At 41.6% G+C, this 19,598-nt stretch overlaps 1 protein-coding gene across 3 annotated transcripts in view; it reads right to left on the reverse strand.

Annotated features, from left to right (window-relative positions):
* ATP11B (ATPase phospholipid transporting 11B (putative)) overlaps positions 1-19,598 on the reverse strand; it is a 115,597-nt gene that overhangs the window by 19,737 nt on the left and 76,262 nt on the right. For all 3 annotated transcript variants that reach the window (XM_077825773.1, XM_077825772.1, XM_077825774.1), the window contains exons 23-25: positions 13,826-13,885; positions 8,350-8,477; positions 4,526-4,664 (exon numbers count right to left, since the gene is read on the reverse strand). In XM_077825773.1, coding sequence (XP_077681899.1) covers positions 4,526-4,664; positions 8,350-8,477; positions 13,826-13,885 — 327 coding nt within the window. The remainder of the gene's footprint in view (positions 1-4,525; positions 4,665-8,349; positions 8,478-13,825; positions 13,886-19,598) is intronic.

Below are 19,598 nucleotides of genomic sequence, written 5' to 3' on the forward strand. Positions count from 1 at the left end.
GTTACTAATCAACCAATTATGTGTGAATATCCAGCTAGCCATGACTATCAATGGGAAGGTATTCCACTTTAGTGTAAAAGCAGTAACTCCTCAATTACGAAGTTTAAACATTAAAGGTTATTTTTAAAATGCAGCATCATTGGAAGGTTTATTTTTCCAAACCACAATCTTCATAATTCAAAAATAATGGTGCTGTTATGTTCTTCAAAGAGAACATTAAGAAAAGAGACACTTTTTTCTCGAAGGCTGATAAAATGAAAATTTAATCCCAACCCTAAAATACTTCTAAAGAATCTACCGCTTTCATCATCCCGTCCCAATATACTAAATTATCAGACCTTGGAACAAATTCTCCAACGTCAAAATCCCAGCTCTAACAATAGGTGAGGATGCTGTGTTTGTTTCAACTGTGTACCCACATGCTTCACAAACACATATCACCCTTCTACTTTGCCTGCCTGTACTATTCTCATGAACAAGCAGGTACTGAAACTGAAGAGACTCTGCAGCACCTAGAGGCTATGGTGACTGACACTCTAAATACCTTAAGACAGAGAACAGAATTCTTGTCAATTTCACTTCTTTACCATTCATTAGAAGTAGGCAAGCATGGATAGTGCAGGAAGACACTACCTGCAGATATGCAACCAAATTCATCACTTTGGAATTTGATAGTTTAGTTCACCAACTAGAAAGCTAGGATTAACATGGTTGCAGCCCTTGTCATAGAGAACTGATTTTAAAAACAAAAACCCCCCTCAAGTGGACCCCCCTACGCCCAGTGCCTTGCTATATGAGAAAGAAAAATAAACTTTCAGCTCGGTAACCATGAGATTAAACTACTGCTATTATGAGTGGCCCATGAAAAAAAGTGTCTTAATTTACACTACTCTTGATGGCTGTATAGCTGCAATGCAAAAAATTAACAAATTCTTGCCACCATTTTTACTTTTGAAAGTATTTAGAGAGTAGATGCTGCATCCTTTAATTTTGTGAAATACCAGATACAATATTTTGTATCACCTTCTCTTCTTCTAACATAAATCTTACCATTTGCCTGTTAGGTTTCAATATCTGACGACATGCACAGCATGAAAAAAGGGGGGAAAAAGTAGAACTAAAAAATCAAGTTGAAGTACAGCGTGTCATGACGTAAGGCTATTAAACCTCAAAACACACATTTACATACTCTGCTCTAGAAGCTAACCATCTGTTGCATCTATACGAAGTAAATTGTTCCGTTTGGTGCCGTGAAAGTCTACCATTAAGTCTCTACTTAGGCACTTAGATGTACCAGAACCAATAACTGCTCGGAAATGGATTGATCCAGTGGGGAAAAGCTATATTGAAAAACTTTTTCCATTCAATAAAATTCAACAAAAGCAAGGTCTCTATGAATGCACAAGCAGAAAGTCATATGGTCTTTACTATGTTACACGAGAGGAGAAAATACATATCTCAATTAGTAAAGATATTTTGCTCAGAGGTTCAACTATTTTAATGCCTCTGTCAAACATCTCATAAGTGGATGGGTACTCTAGCTAGCTGTATTATCACCACTAACTTTTCAGCCTGCACCCTATCTAAATTCTGCTCTCTCTGAACAGAATTTAGCAATTGTTTCATGTTCTCTCTGACTTTAGCCACACAAAATATTTTTGGCCATTGTCCATTCACCAGAAAATATGTATCATTTGCTTAGGAAGCTGGGGTAGAGCTCACATTCTTACAATAAGGCATCTTTAAGACTATGGGAACATTCAATAACTTTAACAGATGTCTTTTTTCTAGCACCTGACTGCCATAAATGGAAGCTATGGAGGGAAGTTTTACTGAGGTCTGAGCAAGAATGAATGAGAAGTCTATGGCAGAGATATACAGAATATAACAGATTGACAATTCCTGCCATCAGTGGCAGCACTCATTTGGAAGACCTAAAAAACCTGCCATACTGCAAGATAAAAGAATATGACTGTATGCACTGAAATTCATTTATTTTACAAAGTATATATGTGAAAGGTGCTCAGTTACAGCCTCACAGACTGAAACCTTCTTTCTTCATAGAACAGGTAGCATGTGGATAGTGGAAATGTGAGTTTCCCCACATCATCACAGAAAGAGAGCACCAACTTATTTCACATTGGCCACTGGATGGAAAAAGGTCACTGAGATGAGGAGAATTTGAATCAGTGACAGAGAAGAGATCTATATTCCATTACAAATTTACTAAGTCGAACAGTCCTCTTTGCTGAAGTTATTTGCTGCAGGAAAAAAAAAATCTAACTTCTAGGATAGGACTTAGTTCTCCTGTTATTGGGCATTCAACAATTAAGGTACACAAGGCATGAATCTCACTGAGGACAAGGTAGTAGGTAATTAAACGTAAGAAATGCCTAATTTGTACAGCCACCTGTAAGAAAAAACACTACTTTCTGATGCTAAATACTAGTCCCACAGAAGCAGCAGTTGCCCATTAGTATCAAACACACTGCAAGTTGAGTAATGATGGAGGTAAAGGGACAATGGCCAGTTGACCCTGGACAGATTCTAGAAGAATCTGGTTTTGTTTTTCTTGTTTTGGTCTAGCAGTAAAAAAGAAATCCCAAGAATTGATGTGTTAGTGTCCTGTAATTTAAAAAGGTTAAAGATTAAATACTACTAATTCTACTAAAACAAAAGATTTTAGTCTTCCTGACATATTTTCACTTTTAAGTATTGAAAACTAGACTCTTATTCCATTTCATGACCCTGAAGGAGAGTTCATCATTGATACCACAGCCACTTCTTTGCTGAAGACTTCATGTCATTGGAAAACAAACTATTTACACTTCACGCATATAAATTTAACGAAAGACTATCAAATCTGTCAAAATGATTTATAAAAGACTAGCTAGAACAGTGAATAAAGAGTTTGAAAAATTGTTTAAATCACCAAACCAGTCTAAAATTTCATTATTTACACAGAACCAAAAGGAGTCCTGTTAAACATTCAGGCCAGAAAGGACCATCATTATCATCTAGTCTGACCACCTGCACATTGCAGGCCACAGAACCTTGCCCACCCACTCCTGTAATAGACCCAAAAGCTCTGGCTGAGTTACTGAAGTCCTCAAATCATGATTTAAAGACTTCAAGTTACAGAGATGTTAAACGATGACATTTTGAATCCTAATATGTTGGTTCCGCAACAACTTCAAAAGAAGCCCTTCAGCACATGCTCTGAGGGGGACAATTTTTTTGGAATAAAGATATACGATTATGCAGAATTACTCTGACAATTAAGAGTTGCACAGGGTTTTTTATTCATTATCTTAATAAATATCAAAATAGGCATACTACATAATTACATATCAGGGCATACTAAAGGATTGCTCAACATTTTGTTAGTGGCTAAGACAGAAATGCTCATCTGGAAGGATCTCTCTTTTAATGCTTGAATTTCTGTACTTCCGAGAGTGGAGGTATTTATATAATGCTCTGTCATCTTTAGTCATAATTCACTGGTAGTTCAAACACATTTTATTAGAGGTTTTCATGTGATATAAAAACTCAGTAATCCATTTAATTTTTCTGTGGGTTTTTGTTTGTTTGGGCTTTTATGAACATTTGCTTTATAGAGCAGAACTTCAGAGTTACAAACTGAGCAGTCAACCACACACCTCACTTGGAATGGAAGTATGCAATCAGGCAACAAGAGAGACCCCCTCGTCCCCCCACAAAAAAGCAGCCAATACAGTACATTACTGTTTTAAACGTAAACTACTAAAAAAATAAAGGGAAAGTTTAAAAAAAGACTTGACAAGGTAAGGAAACTTTCTGTGCTTGTTTCATTTAAATTAAGATAGTTAAAAGCAGCATTTTTCTTCTGCATAGTAAAGTTTCAATGCTGTATTAAGTCAATGTTTAATTGTAAACTTTTGAAAGAACCATAACATTTTTGTTCAGAGTTATGAACATTTCAGAATTACAATCAACCTCCATTCCCAAAGTGTTCATAACTCTGTGATTCTACTGTCACTGGCTTATATAAAGGGAAAGTTATGTAACCAGAAAGTGTACAGATGTTCAGTAATTAGATAGAACAGCAATGGTTTTTCATAATCACTATCCAAAGATTCAACATTTCAATTATTTACTATATTAGAAATAAAGCAGATAGAATCTAATCCATTAGCAGGGATCTTTCTAGGATATCAGTTTATTTTGGACAAACATTCAGGTATTAGCCAAGGAGCAACAGATCATCATATGAATGATCTGTTCTGCTGCATTTACTTCACTTTAATTTCAGGATCTTTTACTGCCTTTAAGGGAATAATGGTAAAGCACATTTTGTATTTATTCAGCGTAGAAGGTATTCTTAAGGTCTAGAAAAAAGAAGTCTACTGGTTTACTGTTTACATTTACTGAATACAGTGTGACTTTTGCACTGCTAGAATACACTAATTTTACAGAAACCGTGCAGAGTATATTAAATTAAAAAAATCACTGAATACACTGTCTTGCTATTTGTGAACTATTTTACCTGGCCATTTCCCAGCAGAGAAGTGTCTTCTCCCATCAGAAGATATGAGCCGTAGAAGAAAACAAATGCATGGGAGAACCCCAAAATGGTCCAGTAAAGAAACGGTTTAAAGCCCAAGAGTGCATTTTTCCTAATGTCTCTGTGGAAATAAAACAAATTTTAGATTTCAAATTTTCTCCAAATAACCGATCAGCTAGCTACTGAAACTGCAATTTACTCATAACAATAACATTCATTCTCTAACTTTGCTGAGATGCATTTTTAAAAAATGCAAAGAAATAAAACAATTATTTAAGGGACAGGTAACTGGAAACCTTGAAACCACTGATAGGATTTATTTCCCATCTAGGCAAGAACCTCTAAATCACCTTTACAAACATCCTTGTGAGTGGACTATTATTTTTATCTCAATTTTATGGGAAAATGTAGGCAGAAAGGTTAAATGATATGCTTCAGGCCATAAGAGAAATCAGTGGGAGCTCTCTCACTCCGAGTACCCCGCTTTAACCACTTAGCATTTTTAAAAAAAGTTGGTCTCAGCCCATTTTCTAGTGGACAGGTGTCCAATTAAAAAGTTGCTAACAGGAATGTCAGTGACAATTGTACCTGAATGGCAGACAACGAAGTTCCTCCTTCCTCGGGGTGGCAGGATCTGCCTCCTAGGCCCTGTAACCTTACTATCAAATATTGGCTAAAAGATTTTTTAATCTGCATTGTATTTTCTTTATGGGTACTTATATGCTCCCATTACTGTAGAATCTGAGCATCTATTTTGTCTATAGACTTTTATTTCACTTATTACTTGATACAAATAACAAACCCCACAAAATAAATTATGACAGATGGTTCTACTTAAAACATCTTTGGAGATGACACGAGTGAATTTAGTTTTCGCTACAGTACATTTTTCTGTCTCCAATACGCAAAACTACCTTCAATAAGTAAATATAATTTAGAAAGGGTCAGCTGATCATTAGAAGCTAAAGGGACTAAGACCACCAACAATATCACAACTGTGTAATGCGGTTAGTGTGCTGAAGAATGAAGTACCACATGCTTCCACTAGGCGAATCCACAAGCACAAACTGCAGAGAGCAGAGGAATGAGGCACATAGTAACAACTAGATTTGAGGCGGTAGGCTGAGATTGAGAGACAATAGGAAGAGAGTCACACAAGGATAAACACTGTTTTCTCCCAAACTGCCCTTCACTGCAAGGATTGCCACCTGCAGCCCCACCACTGATTTTAGATGTGAGCCAACAATGATTGAGAAGAGGAGGTTACTTACCTGTAACTAGAGATTCTTCAAGACATGTGGTCCCTATCTGAATTGCACTGAGGGCACTTTACATCCGGAGCATCTGAAAGTAGTAGTGTCCGTTGGTCCATGCATGTGCTTTTGCTTCGCCTCATGGTTTTGTCCAAGGTGATAAAAGATGGGGCGGACCAATCGTGTCTCCAGTTCCTTCACCAACACAAATCCAACAGATCCGCAGCAGAGGGGAAAGAGGGCAGGATGTGGAATATAGAAAGGGACCGCACATCTCAAAGAACTTCCAGTTACAGGTAAGTAACCTCCTCGTCTTCAAGTGATGGTCCCTATTCTATTCCACCTCGGGTGACTAACAAGCAGTACCTAATTTGGAGAAGGGTGTGAGGATGAGGATGGAATGGTTGAGTGGAGGACAGCTGTGCTGAATGAAGCATTCACTGCAGAGTCCTACACCAAGGCGTAACATATAGTGAAGGTATGTACCAAACTCCACGTGGCCTCCCTACATATTCTCTAAGTGGCACATTGTGGAGGGTGGCCATGGTGGATGCCTGGGCTCTCATGGAATGGGCCCTCACCCTGAGGAGCGGAGACAGTACTGACAACTGATAGCATAGTATAATGCACCCAGAAATCCATCTGGAAATTCTCTGTGTGCTTGGCCCTTAACTCTCTCTGCTATTGCAACAAACAATCTAGAGGACTTTCTGATCAATCTTGTCCTCTGCAGGTAAAGGCCAAACCCATCGTATGTCAAAGGAGTGAAGTTGTCGTTCCTCTTCTGAGGCATGAGGCTTTGGGAAGAAAGCAGGCAAGCGGATGGTTGGCTTTGGGAAGAAAGCACGCAAGGCTGAGATGAAACAGAGATGAAGTTTGGTAGCAACTCAGGATATAGGCACAGGGAGACCTTGTTTTTATGGGAAGTGGTGAAAGGGGAGTCCACCATCATGGCCCCAAGTTCCTCTACCCTTCTCACTGAAGTGATAGCCACAAGGAAGGTGACTTTCATGGAAAGAAGGGACATAGAGCATGAACCCAGCGGCTCAAAGGATTGTTTCATCAGTGTCAACAGGACAAAGTTGAGGTCCCATTGGGGAGCAATAGGTTGTACAGGTGGAAACGTTCAGAGAAGGCCTTTCCACAACCTAGTAGTTAACGGATGTGTAAATAGGAAGTATCCTTCCCTGGGGGGATGGAAGGTGCTGACTGCCACTAGGTGGACCTTCAGAGAGTTATGGGCAAGCCCTGATATCTTTAAGGATAGGAAGTAATTCAAGAGAAGGGGAATCTCCACTTCCTCTGGGGAAAGCACCTTCGGTTCGGCCAAGGAGGCAAAGCGTTTGTACTTGGCCGGGTAGAAATGCCTAGTGGACTCTTTCCTTCTGCTCGATGTCCTGCACTTCCAACAAGCACTCTTGTTCTAGAGCAGATTCCCGCATCCAAATACCATGCTCTGAGTTTAGGTGTTTGTGGATCGGGATGTCTGATGCTGCCACTGTGTCATGTTAGCAGATCAGGGAAAGTGGGAATAGGAAGTGGGGCATGAGCTGACATGCAGAGAAGGTTGGAAAACCAGAATCGTCTTGGCCAGAATGGAATGATCAGGATGACTGTGGCTCTTTCCTACCTGATATTGTGGAGTGTTAGTGGCAGGAGTGGTAAAGGAGGCCAGGCGCAGTTAATTTGGTCCGACCAACGGAGTAACGGGTACAGCTTGGGAAAGACTGGCAGATACCGCACCTGGATGAAATGTGGGCTTCTCTCAAGCAGTAGAGGCAGCACAGATGTTCGTCGCTAATCGAGAAGGCAGGCAGGCAGGAGGCACAGATTTTAAATCCATGAGTCTTTGGCATAATCCAGTACCCACACGTGGGTATGTGGGTGGGAAGGGTAACCAATAAACAGATTCCCCCAAAGTCTCAGTTCTACTCGAAAACACTACTAAAAAGCTAAAACTATGTTAAAACAGTAAAATCAGCAAATAGTACAAGAAAATCAAATGATATACAACTCTACACTTTTTAAGGTGTGTCACACATGAGAGGACACCAGTAGTTCCAACTTGGACGATGCGATGGTGAGAAGAATCTGGAGATGCAGTCGGTCCGCCCCACCCTTTATCACCTCAGACAAAACCATGAGGAGAAGCAAGAACACATGCACGAACCAATGGACACTTCTGCTTTCAGATTCTCTGGCTCCGGATGCACGGCTCGCATGTGTGAACCCTCAATAGAATACAATAGGGACCACCATCATTCGAAGAAGAGTTCAGTCTTTTCAAATCTTAACATGGGAATGGATATAACAGATGTGGCTGTTGAATCACAAAACTATTTTTGGAAACTAATCTAATATTGGAAACGTCATTTTTACAAGTTTTTCTTGAAGGCTGTTAAGTTATACAAATACTGGGGAATCTAAGCAAATGCAGTAATTTTAGCACATTAAGCTATAACTACAGAAGACATCACTTTATTTTACTTTATTAGTAAGTTTTACTACTGACATTCTACTAGGTCCACATTTAGTTACAAAGGGTATGCATACCTATAGAGTGTTGGCTTGCTCTGTAACACATGAGGGTGAACATGCTGTTCAAAAAGACTGTACATCAGAATAGGCAAAGAAGTGAAACTAATGTTGTATAAAGTCAGGTACACACTGTCATAGAGCGTCTGTAAATGGAAGTACACTTAATTAGTTTAAGTTTTTAAATACAAAAATGGAAAGAGTGACATGTTTCAGAACAGATATATAAAAGCAACAGTAGCAGCAAATCCACCTAATCTCATGTGAATTTGCACTATTTAAATCTGTTTTAATATACAGTGTATACATGAAAGTGCATTCCACTGTGTGTTAAATCCTATTACAATTATTTTTTATTTGTATTACTGTAGCACCGAGGAGTTCCTGTTATGGACTAGGACCCCATTGTGATAGATACTGTGCAAACAGAACAAAAACTCAGTCCTCTACCCCGAAGAATTAATAATTTAAGCAAGTTCTAGCTTGGACATTTGTGATCATTCTTTCCTATGCAAATGTGAAGTAATCTTCCAAGTTCAGGCAGGTCTATACTTAAAAACGCTTCAGCGGCGCCTCTGCACTGGTGCAGTTGCGCCGATGTAGTGCTTGAGTGAAGACGGTGCTACGCCGAAGGGAGAACTTCTCCAATCAGCATAGCTAAGCCGCCTCCATGAGAGGCGGTAGCTATGTTGCTCAGAGAAACCCTCCCATCAAAACAGTGCTGTCTACTCTGGAGGTTAGATCAGCATGACGTATGGAATCTGGGGAACACTTTAGGATATTATGAATACCAATATTGTAAAATTGCAATGAGTTATGCCAGATATGCCATGTAAGATATCTGCAAAGATGTTAGAATTTGCCAGATATGATAATCTCATTTGTGTGTTTTGTATCACCTTTGTATTTTGGGTTATGGATAGAAGAACATAAGAACGGCCATACTGGGTCAGACCAAAGGTCCATCTAGCCCAGTATCCTGTCTTCCGACAGTGGCCAATGCCAGGTGCTCCAGAGGGAATGGACAGAACAGGTAATCACCAAGAGATCTATCCCCTGTCCCAGCTTCTGGCAAACAGAGGCTAGGGACACTATCCCTGCCCATCCTGGCTAATAGCCATTGATGGACATATCCTCCATCAATGTACCTAGGTCTTTTTTGAACCCTATTATAGTCTTTGCCTTCACAACATTCTCTGGCAAGAAGTTCCACAGATTGACTGTGCATTGTCTGCCACAAGTACTCCTTGTTTTTTTTGCTGATACAGACTAACATGGTTACCACTCTGATTCCGTTTGTTTTAAACCTGCTGCCTATTAATTTCATATGGTGACCCCTAGTTCTTGTATTATGAGGAGTAAATAACATTTCCTTATTTGCTTTATCCACACCAGTCATGATTTTATAGACTTCTATCATATGCCCCCTTAGTCGACTCTTTTCCAAGCTGAAAAGTCTTATTAATCTCTCCTCATATGGCAGCTGTTCCATACCCCTAATCATTTTTGTTGCCCTTCTCTGAACCATTTCCAATTCCAATATATCTTTTTTGAGATGGGGCGACCACATCTGCATGCAGTATTCAAGATGTGGGTGTGTGATGGATTTATATAGAGGCAATATGATATTTTCTGTCTTATTACCCATTTAATTACCTTATTACCTGCCACTGCACATTGAGTGGACGTTTTCAAAGAACTATCCACAATGGCTCCAAGATCTCTTCTTTGAGTGTTAACAGCTAATTTAGACCCCACCATTTTATATGTATAGTTGGGATTATGTTTTCCAATGTGCATTACTTCACATTTATCAACACTGAATTTCATCTGCTATTTTGTTGCCGAGTCACCTAGTTTTGAGAGATCCTTTTGTAGCTCTTTGCAGTCTGCCTGGGACTTAACTATCTTGAGTAGTTTTGTATCATCTGCAAATTTTGCCACCTCACTGTTTACTCCTTTTTCCAGATCTTTTATGAGTATGTTGTATAGGCCTGGTCCCAGTACAGACCCCTGGGGGACACCACTATTTACCTCTCTCCATCCTGAAAACTGACAATTTATTCCTACCCTTTGTTTCCTATCTTTTAACCAGTTACCAATCCATGAGAGAACTTTCCCTCTTATCCCATGACTGCTTACTTCGCTTAAGAGCCTTTAGTGAGGGCTTTCTGAAAATCTACATACACTATATCCACTGGATCCCCCTTGTCCACATGGTTGTTGACCCCCTCAAAGAATTCTAGTAGACTGGTGAGGCATGATTTCCGTTTACAAAAACCATGTTGACTATTCCCCCCTAAAACAATGTGCATCTATGTGTCTGACAATTTTGTTCTTTACTGTAGTTTCAAACAGTTTGCCTGGTACTGAAGTCAGGCTTACCTGCCTGCAATTGCCGGGACCACTTCTGGAGCCCTTTTTAAATATTGGTGTCACCTTAGCTATCTTCCAGTCATTTGGTACAGAAGCGGATTTAAATGATAGCTTACAGACTGTTAGTAGTCTTGCAGTTTCACATCTGAGTTCCTTCAGAACTCTTGGGTGAATACCATTTGGTCCTGGTGACTTATTACTGTTTAGCTTATCAATTTATTCTAAAACCTCCTCTAATGACACCTCAATCTGGGATAGTTCCTCAGATTTGTCACCTAAAAAGAATGGCTCAGGTTTGGAAATATCCCTCACATCCTCAACTGTGAAGACCAACGCAAAGAATTCATTTAGTTTCTCCGCTATGTCCTTATTGTCCTTGAGTGCTCCTTTAGCATCTTGATCGTCCAGTGGCCCCACTAGCAGCCTATTTAGCAGGCTTCCTGCTTCTGATGTACTTAACATTTGTTTTGCTATTACTTTTTGAATCTTTGGCCTTCCTAATTATATTTTTACACTTCATTTGGCAGAGTTTATGCTCCTTTCTATTTTCCTCACTAAGATTTAACTTCCACTTTTTAAAGGATGTTTTGCCTCTCACTGCTTCTTTTACTTTGTTGTTTAGCCACAGTGGCTCTTTTCAGGTTCTCTTACTACTTTTTTTTTCATTTGGGGTATACATTTAAGTGGATATGTATGTATGTCTGTATTACAAAACTTTTGCTATGCTTCTGGGTGATATCCCCAGACAATTTGGCATCAGCACTGCATAGCCTGCTTGATGGCACATTAAGGACCATCAGCTATACAACTGACCCATTGAGAGAAGGCAAGGGATACACCTTATGACTCAGCAAGGCATGCCTATGGACAGAACTCTAAGGCTTCCAAGCCATGTGCTAGGCAGCTTGTGTTTGTGACAAAGGAAGCACAGGCCACATGGCAAAAGACTATAAAAGGCAGCTGCATCTTCTCCACTTTGTCTTCAGTCCTGCTTCTTACCTCTGGCGTAACTTTTCTACAAATGAAGCTCTAAACAAAGGACTGAATGACCCATCCAAGCTGTGGATGTGCTCCAGAGGGACTTTCAAGCCAGCAAACTCACCAATACTACTAGGAACCTGATATATAGACTTTGAAGTCTTTGTATGTATATGACTGTTTTACCATTTAACAACTCTCTTCTTGTTCTTTCTTTATAATAAATCTTTAGTTTTAGACACTAAAGGATTGGCTGACAGTGTGGTATTTTGGGTAAGATCCAAACCTATACTGAGCTGGTAAAGTGGCTGACCCTTTGGGGTCAGAAGAACATTTTGTATATGTGAGCAGAGTTTTTAAAATAACATCTCACTGTACGGGACCTATGTATTAACTGGGAACCGGAGAACTGGAATGCAATAAGGGGGCTGTGCGATTTCTTTTTTTGCTTCTTGATAACCAGTGTGGGGATCAGAAGCACAGTTTGTGACTGGTTGGGAGGTTTAATTTCAGTGTTATCCACCAGTCTTGGGAGTATCTGCGCTCCCTTTTGAAGCCTGCCCTGCCCTTCGCATTTCCAGTGAGGGCTGCCCCAAGCACACCGGGTCACAGTCAGTATAACTGTGTCGCTCAGGTTTGTGGATTTTTCACATCCGAGTAATGCAGTTATACCAATGTAAGTTTATAGTGTAGACCTGGCCTTAGTCTTCATGATACTAAGGGATGGTGTTTTCAGAATAGAATTTATACTCCCAAGAGGGAACAAGAGAGATTTTTAGCTCTCCTTTGATTCCGTGCCGGGGGGGGGGTGGAGGGGGGGGCGGAGAGGAGGAGGATGTGTGTTCTCCCACAAGCTCTGATTTGTAACATGACTGGCTTTGACAGATATCCAAACAATCTAATCAAAGATTTGTAAAGTTGAAGACTGTGTGAAACTGGCATAATCTGAAGATTAAATTTACACACAAACTACATGTAAGCAATAAAAGCAGGGACATTCAAATGCAAAAACCAATTACCTAAACAAATCTTGGTGCATAAAGTAAACCATTACATTTTTTTAAAAGCCTTATGATTATGTACTAGATATTGGAAGAAAAAAACAAACAGGCTACTTATGATGTTAACAATAAAATCTGCTATTTGTGCAGGAACTGATGTCAGAGGTGGTGCAGAGGAGACAATGAGACCTCCATCACCGGCCCAGTTTTCTGATCTTCAGCCACTAGTGCCTAATTCTGCTCCACACTGTCCTCCAGACCACTTTCCCATGAGATGAAATCTGCATGGCTCAAAGCTTTAAAAGTTCAGATCCCCAACCTCTAGCAACTGCTATTTTATAAACTCCGTACAGCTATATAATAATTTACGACAGATAAGCAGAAGTGACTTAATTGGGGTGGAAAACAGTAACTCACTGACATAATGAACTTTTTAGATTTGTTCTAGAAAATTACCTTGCTTTTTACTGACCATTAACATTAAAATGGAGGCTGGCTATTTTTAAGGTAATACCTAAATGCGTTGTTCACTTGAAGTCAATCATTTGTACAGCAGAAGCTGATTTGTCCATAATGCGGGAAAGGCACTACAAAGAGTTAAAAATGCCCTCAAAAAATGAGGTATTTTGGTCAGAGAAAATGGGTTGTCAATAGTGTAATTTTATTCATTCCACAATTATGTTCTCTTTAGACGTGGGAAAACAAGCTCATCAATTCAGTTTAAAGAAGTGACAAACTTTGGAGGTGAAAGAGAAAAATAAAATATCCATGAAGTTGCTCTACTGATTCATACAGTTATTGTGGGAAAGTAGCTGTCACACAGCAGACACTTTTTCTGAAGAGAAAGCTATTTTTTTTTTTTGAAGTGCCATGTTAAGAAACAGGTGGCTGATTATTTTTAAAAGCCAGCAGACATTTTTGACAAAGGAAATAAAATCATATCATTTAATATATTTTTGCATATCTGAAAAAGAATAAAGCAACAAGCTAAAGAATATGCAATTTACAAAAAGAAAAATTCCTACTCAGCTGCCAAATCGTACAAAGTTTCTGCAGAAAGTTTACTGCTTTCCTCCCCATTTATCTAGTCATTTAACATCCCCTCCCATATACAAAGAAGTTAAACATCAAATACTTACTTGTTGTGAAAACAAACAAAAAAACTGATATAAAAATTGTGGTGTAATAAAGCATACATTCTGAAAAACAAAAATGAAAGGGATTGTTAGTCCTAGAATGTATATGCCCCCAACACTCAGACCTGAAAAAAATGACTTCTATGAAGCGGGCATTCCACTTTGGAAAGCAAAGTAATAAGCTTCACCCTGCACCAGATCTTGTTTTTGAATTAAGGTTCAATTTAAACATAATCATCTTACTATCTACTATTCTCACGGGTATCACCTAAGATTCAATATATTTATGAGAATAATTTACACCAATATAAACACCTTTCCCACTGATATAACTGTGTCCAGACTCAGTGGTTGTATTGCTTTAACTATAGGAAAAAAGGTTTAGAAAACCCAGCCTACAAGGAAAGGTTAAAAAAAACTGGGCATGCTTACTTCTGAGAAAAGAAGACTTAGGGGGGACCTGATGATACTCTTCAAATATGTTAAGGGCTGTTATAAAGGGGACTGTGATAAATTGTTCTTCATATCCATTTAAGGTAGGACAAGTAGTAATGGGCTTAATCTGCAGCCAGGGAGATTTAGGTTAAATATTAGGAAAAAAACCTTTCTAACTCTAAGGGTACTACTCTAAGGGTAGTTAAGCTCTGGAATAGGTTTCCAAAAGAGGTTGTGGAATCCTCATCATTGGAAGTTTTTAAGAATAGGTTGTACAGATGCTTGACAAGGATGGTCTAGGTTTTCTTGGTTCTACCCAAGCAGAAGGGGTTAGACTTGATGGCTTCTCAAGGTCCCTTTCAGCCCTATATTTCTATGATTCTATGATACAGGTTTCTAAACTGATATAGGTATAGCAGTACAAAAACTGTGTGTGGGCTTGTCTATACTTCCGGCTAAATTGGCACTTCTGTGATCGATGCAGCAGTGTTGATTTAGCAGGTCTGGTCAAAACAAGCTAAGTTGATGGTAGAGCACTCTCCCATCAACATCTGTACTCCACCTCCCCAAGAGGCGGAAGGTAAGTCAGCAGGAGAGTGTCTCTTGTCGACAAAGCGCAGTGTAGACACCACTGTATGTTGACCTAAGCTACATAACGTATATAACTGAAGTAGCGTAACTTAGGTTGACTTACAGCATTAGTATAGACCAGCCCTATGTGTAGACAAGCCCTTGTTGAAAGATGTGAGAATAATAATAATAATAATAATAAAAAAAAATCTCAATTTCCATCCCAGCTTGTTTACTTGGGCATTTAACAGCACTTTGTGCAGAGTATTTTCATTCTGACTCCTCTATAGTCAGTGTCCTGTTGGTATGGCACTTTCACACAGCAAGAGAGGAAAGAAGAGGTTACTTACGTGTGAGTGGAGGTTCTTTGAGATATATGGTCCCTATCAGTATTCTTCTGAGGCTTATGTACATGCACCATGTGCCCAGAGCCAGAGCTTTTCAAAGTAGTATTGCTCAGTGACCTTCACGTGTGCCGTTGTATTGCCTTGTAGTTTCGCCTGAGGTGATAAAGGGTGGGTTGGACAGACTGTCTTCAGTTCCTTCTTCACCACAGACCTACAGATCCACAGCAGAGGGGAAGGAGGGTGGGCCTAGAATACAGAGAGGGACCACACATCTCAAAGAACCTTCAGTTACAGGTAAGTAACCTCCTCTTCTTCAAATGCTAGTCCCTATTGTATTCCATTGAAGGTGACTGACCAGGAGTACCTAGAGAGAGGATGGTGCGAGGAAGACGGTGGAATCATACAGCAGAGGACTGCTGTGCTGAATGATGTGTCCATCACAGAATCACGTCCCAGAGCATAGCAAGAGGAAAAGGTGTGTACTGAACTCCACGTGGCCGCCTTACACATGTCCACAAGAGGCATGTCGTGAGGAGTGGCTGTGGTTGATGCTTGCGCACTCCTGGAATGGGCTCATATCCCATCTCAGGGGAGTGCTCTAACAATTGATAGCAGTGTGCAATGAACCCTGAGACCCACTTAGAGATTCTCTGGGTGGAAATGGCCTGTCCTTTAATTCTCTCTGCTATGGTGACAAACAGCCTGGAAGACTTCTGGAATGGCTTTGTCCTTTGTAGACAAAAAGGTAGGGCTGTACACACATTGAGGGAAGGAAGCTGCCATTACTCATTTGAGGCATGTGGTTTTGGAAAGAAGGTAGTCAGATGTTGAGGTGGAATTGGGAAACCACCTTTGGCAGAAACTTGGGATGCAGTCACAGTGAGATCTTGTCTTTATGGAACGTGGTGCCATCACAGCTCTAAGTTCACCAACCCTCCTTGTTGAGGTAATAGCAACAAGAAAAGCAACCTTCATGGAGAGGAGAGAGAGAGAGGGCAGGAGGCCAGCAGTTCAAAGGGAACATTCATTAAAGAGATAAGAAATAGGCTGAGGTCCCATTGGGGAACAACAGGCTGAATGAGTGGATATTTACACAAAAGGCCCTTCCAGAATCGGGCAGTCAAGGGGTGGGTAAAAATTGAACGCCCTTCCACTCAAGGATGGAAAGCACTAATGGTGGCTGCATACACTCTGACAGAGCTGAGAGCACATCCCGAGGTTTTCAGGTGGAGGAAACAGTTCAAGAGCACAGGGATGCGCACAGCTTCGGGTGCCAGACCTTACTGTTGGGCCTAGCAGGTGAAGTATGTCCATTTGGCCTGATACGATCACCTCATGGAGTCCTTTCGGCTATTCGAGAGGATGTCTTGCACTGTTAATGACCATTCTCGTGCTAATGGAGGTGTCCATCCAAAACCCATGCTGTCACGTGTAGTATCCATAGATTTTGATGCCTGGGTCAAATGTTGTGTTGTTTCAGCAGTTCTAGAAATGTCTGTAGTGGGAGTGGAGGTTGTTTAGATATGTGGAGAAGAGGGAACCAGAATTAGCGAGGCCAGAACAGAGCGATCAGAATGGCCGACGCTCTCTCCTGCCAGAGTTCATGGAGAATGCGGGATAGGAGTCTGTGTATGGGTGAAGGTGTAGTTCGTCTGGTCTGACCAACTGATGACCAGAGCATTGCCCAGTGAGTGAGCACCGAGTCCTCCCCTGGAGCAATACCAGGTGCACTTAGTGTATTTTGAACCTCAGGAACCTTCTGTGGGTCGCATGTATGCCAATATGGAAGTAGGCATCTTGCTTGTATAGAGCTGTAAACCATATGCCTTTTTCCAGTGAGAGAATGATGGCTGCAAGGGTGACCACATGGAATTATGGCTTGCGAATCGAACGGTTGAGGTGTCAGAGATCCAAAATTGGTCTCCATCCACCTTTCTTCTTCGGTACCAGAAAATTGTTGGAATATAATCCTGTGTCCTGAAAGGCTGCAGGGACTGGCTCCACTGCTCCTCTCTGCAGAAGGCAGTCCACCCTCTAGGGTAAGAATACTGTTGTGAGAGAAACCTCTTCTGGGTGGTCAGGGTGGGGGATGTGGAGGAAGTGTCGGCATAAACACCACAGTGTAGCTTCACTGAACGATGTCCAAGACCTGCTTGTCTGTTGTAATAGCTCTCCAAGCTAGTGGAAAGGGTTTGAGACGATCCCTGAAAGGGGTGGAGGGTAAGAGCTCGGTGTACGGAGTGGTTGATGTCTCTCTAGGTGCACTAAGAAATACCGCTTTTGCTATGACTTAGTGTGTTGTGCGGAGGTCTGTGCTGCCAGAACAGTGGATGGGTTCTGGGTACCTTAGAGTGCTTCTGAAAAGGTTCGTAGGCTTGTTGGTGGTAGAAGTGTGGAGTTCTACAGCACTGGGCTGGTGGTAGGTAATAACATTTTCTCTTTGGTGCCAGTGTATATACACCCCAGGATCATAAGTTGGTTCTTTAAGCGAGCGTAAGAAATCATCAGTTTTCTGGTTGAAGGGGTGTGATTCACCAAAGGGAAGGTCCTTGTTTGTGTTCTGTACCTTCTAGGCAAACCTGAGGAGGAGTGTTACCAGGATTACCTCCTCATGACAATTCCAGTTGCCAATACAAGAGAGGGTGTGTCTGTTGAATAAACTGCAGCCTGAAGTATGGTCCTGGTCACCAACTTGCCTTCCTGTAAAATTGCTTGGAACTGAGTAGGATCCTGCTGAGGTAATTTATCTTCAAATTTCTCCATCCAGCCAGAGTGTATACTTGGCCATCAGTGCCAAGTAGTTAGAGATCCAGAATTGTAGTCCAGTCAAGGAGAAGACCTTCTGACCCATGAGGTCCAGTCTCTTACGCTCCCAGTCTGCTGGATGGAGCATGGGTGTTGTTGTTTGGTCTGCTCCAACACAGTTTGTATTACCATGGAGTTAGGTGGAGGGTGTGAAAATAAAAATTCTGACCCTGGGGGGGGAGGGAGGGGGTGAAATGTAGTACCTTTTCTTGGCCCTCTTTCCGGTCAATGCACATGTGGCCAGGGTATGCCACATGATGTGTGCTGGTTGAAGAAACCCATCAATGATGGATAAGACCACCCTTGCCTGTACTGATGTGTGGAGAATGTCTAGTAACTGGTGGTAAGTGTCCTGCACTTCTTCCAGTGGGGTATCAAGGGTATTGGCTATTCTCCATAGGAGTTCTTGAAACTGACGATAGTCGTCTAGCAGGGAGGTCAGTGTCGACGACACAGCCGCGTCTGGAGATGACAAAGGGAATCTTCCCTGGATCCCCCATTACTGTCAGAGCCGGGCTGATCGGTGCCTTGTCTAACCCCATTTCCAAACATCTACCGGATGAAAGATAGGGCGGTGAAACCGAGGAGTTCTCACAAGCCAGACAAGACTGTTCTGAAGGCGAATATTGGGGCCAGGAGCTCCAATTTGGCCAACCCGATTGATCCTATTGTTGTACTCGTGCCCAAGGAGCCGGATATCTGCTTCTTGGGTAAGGCAAAGGGGGAAACTGCCACGGAGCCATCAGAACCCTCTGGTAGTCATGTTTCTGGAATGGAAGCGGCACACTGTGCCAAACGTCCAGATCCCTCAGATTCAGAGGAGTCGGAATCTTGCACAAATAGCAGTACCAACAGAACAAGATGTGTAAGAGAGGTACGGCCAGCAGACGGGAGATGTTGGGCAGGAGATGGAGCCCTCTGCAGAGGTGAGTGCACTGGAACACACAGAAACCTGGCTCCTTCCAGAGCCAACAGTTTGTGAGGGCTGGGAACACTTCTGAGTCTCTCCGGAGTCAACGGTATGACCCGTGTATTGATAGGACCGGAACCAGTAAAGGGATCCGTCTCAGGACCAACAATTCACAGGATGCTGGAGGGGTATATGGATTTGGTGGTGGGACCGGTCGATCTGGCAAGCGGTGTGGCCTCCCGTCTCTCTTCTGCACCGTGGAACGTGTAGCTCCTCCACGCCTGGAACTTGTGGACCATGCAGCGTCCTTCTTGGATTTAAAGGAAGACTTACTACTATGCTTCTCCACATATTTCTGTGGCTGATGGCTAGACCCCGACTTGGAGTCTGTAGCACTGGTACCGGCAGATCCACACGGAGCTCTGTGGTAGGGGGAGTACCCTTGGATTGTTCAGGCTGATGTACAAAGGGGGTTCCCTGGCCAGGTTCTGACTTTGGCCCCATGGCAACCTCCGTGAGGTGTTTCTTGAGGTAGAGAGCTTGGCCCTCCCATGGATAGGCAGGGAAGGAGAGACAGATACTGCACCTGAAGGTGATGTGGGCTTCCCCCAAACAGTACAAACAGCACTGGCATTTGTCGCTGATGGAAAATGAGCCAGGGCAGAAAGCACAGACTTTGAATCTTGGCATCGTTGGCATACTCCAGAAC

The sequence above is a fragment of the Eretmochelys imbricata genome, chromosome 9 (genome assembly GCF_965152235.1).
Source record: "Eretmochelys imbricata isolate rEreImb1 chromosome 9, rEreImb1.hap1, whole genome shotgun sequence".
Lineage (NCBI taxonomy): Eukaryota > Metazoa > Chordata > Testudines > Cheloniidae > Eretmochelys > Eretmochelys imbricata.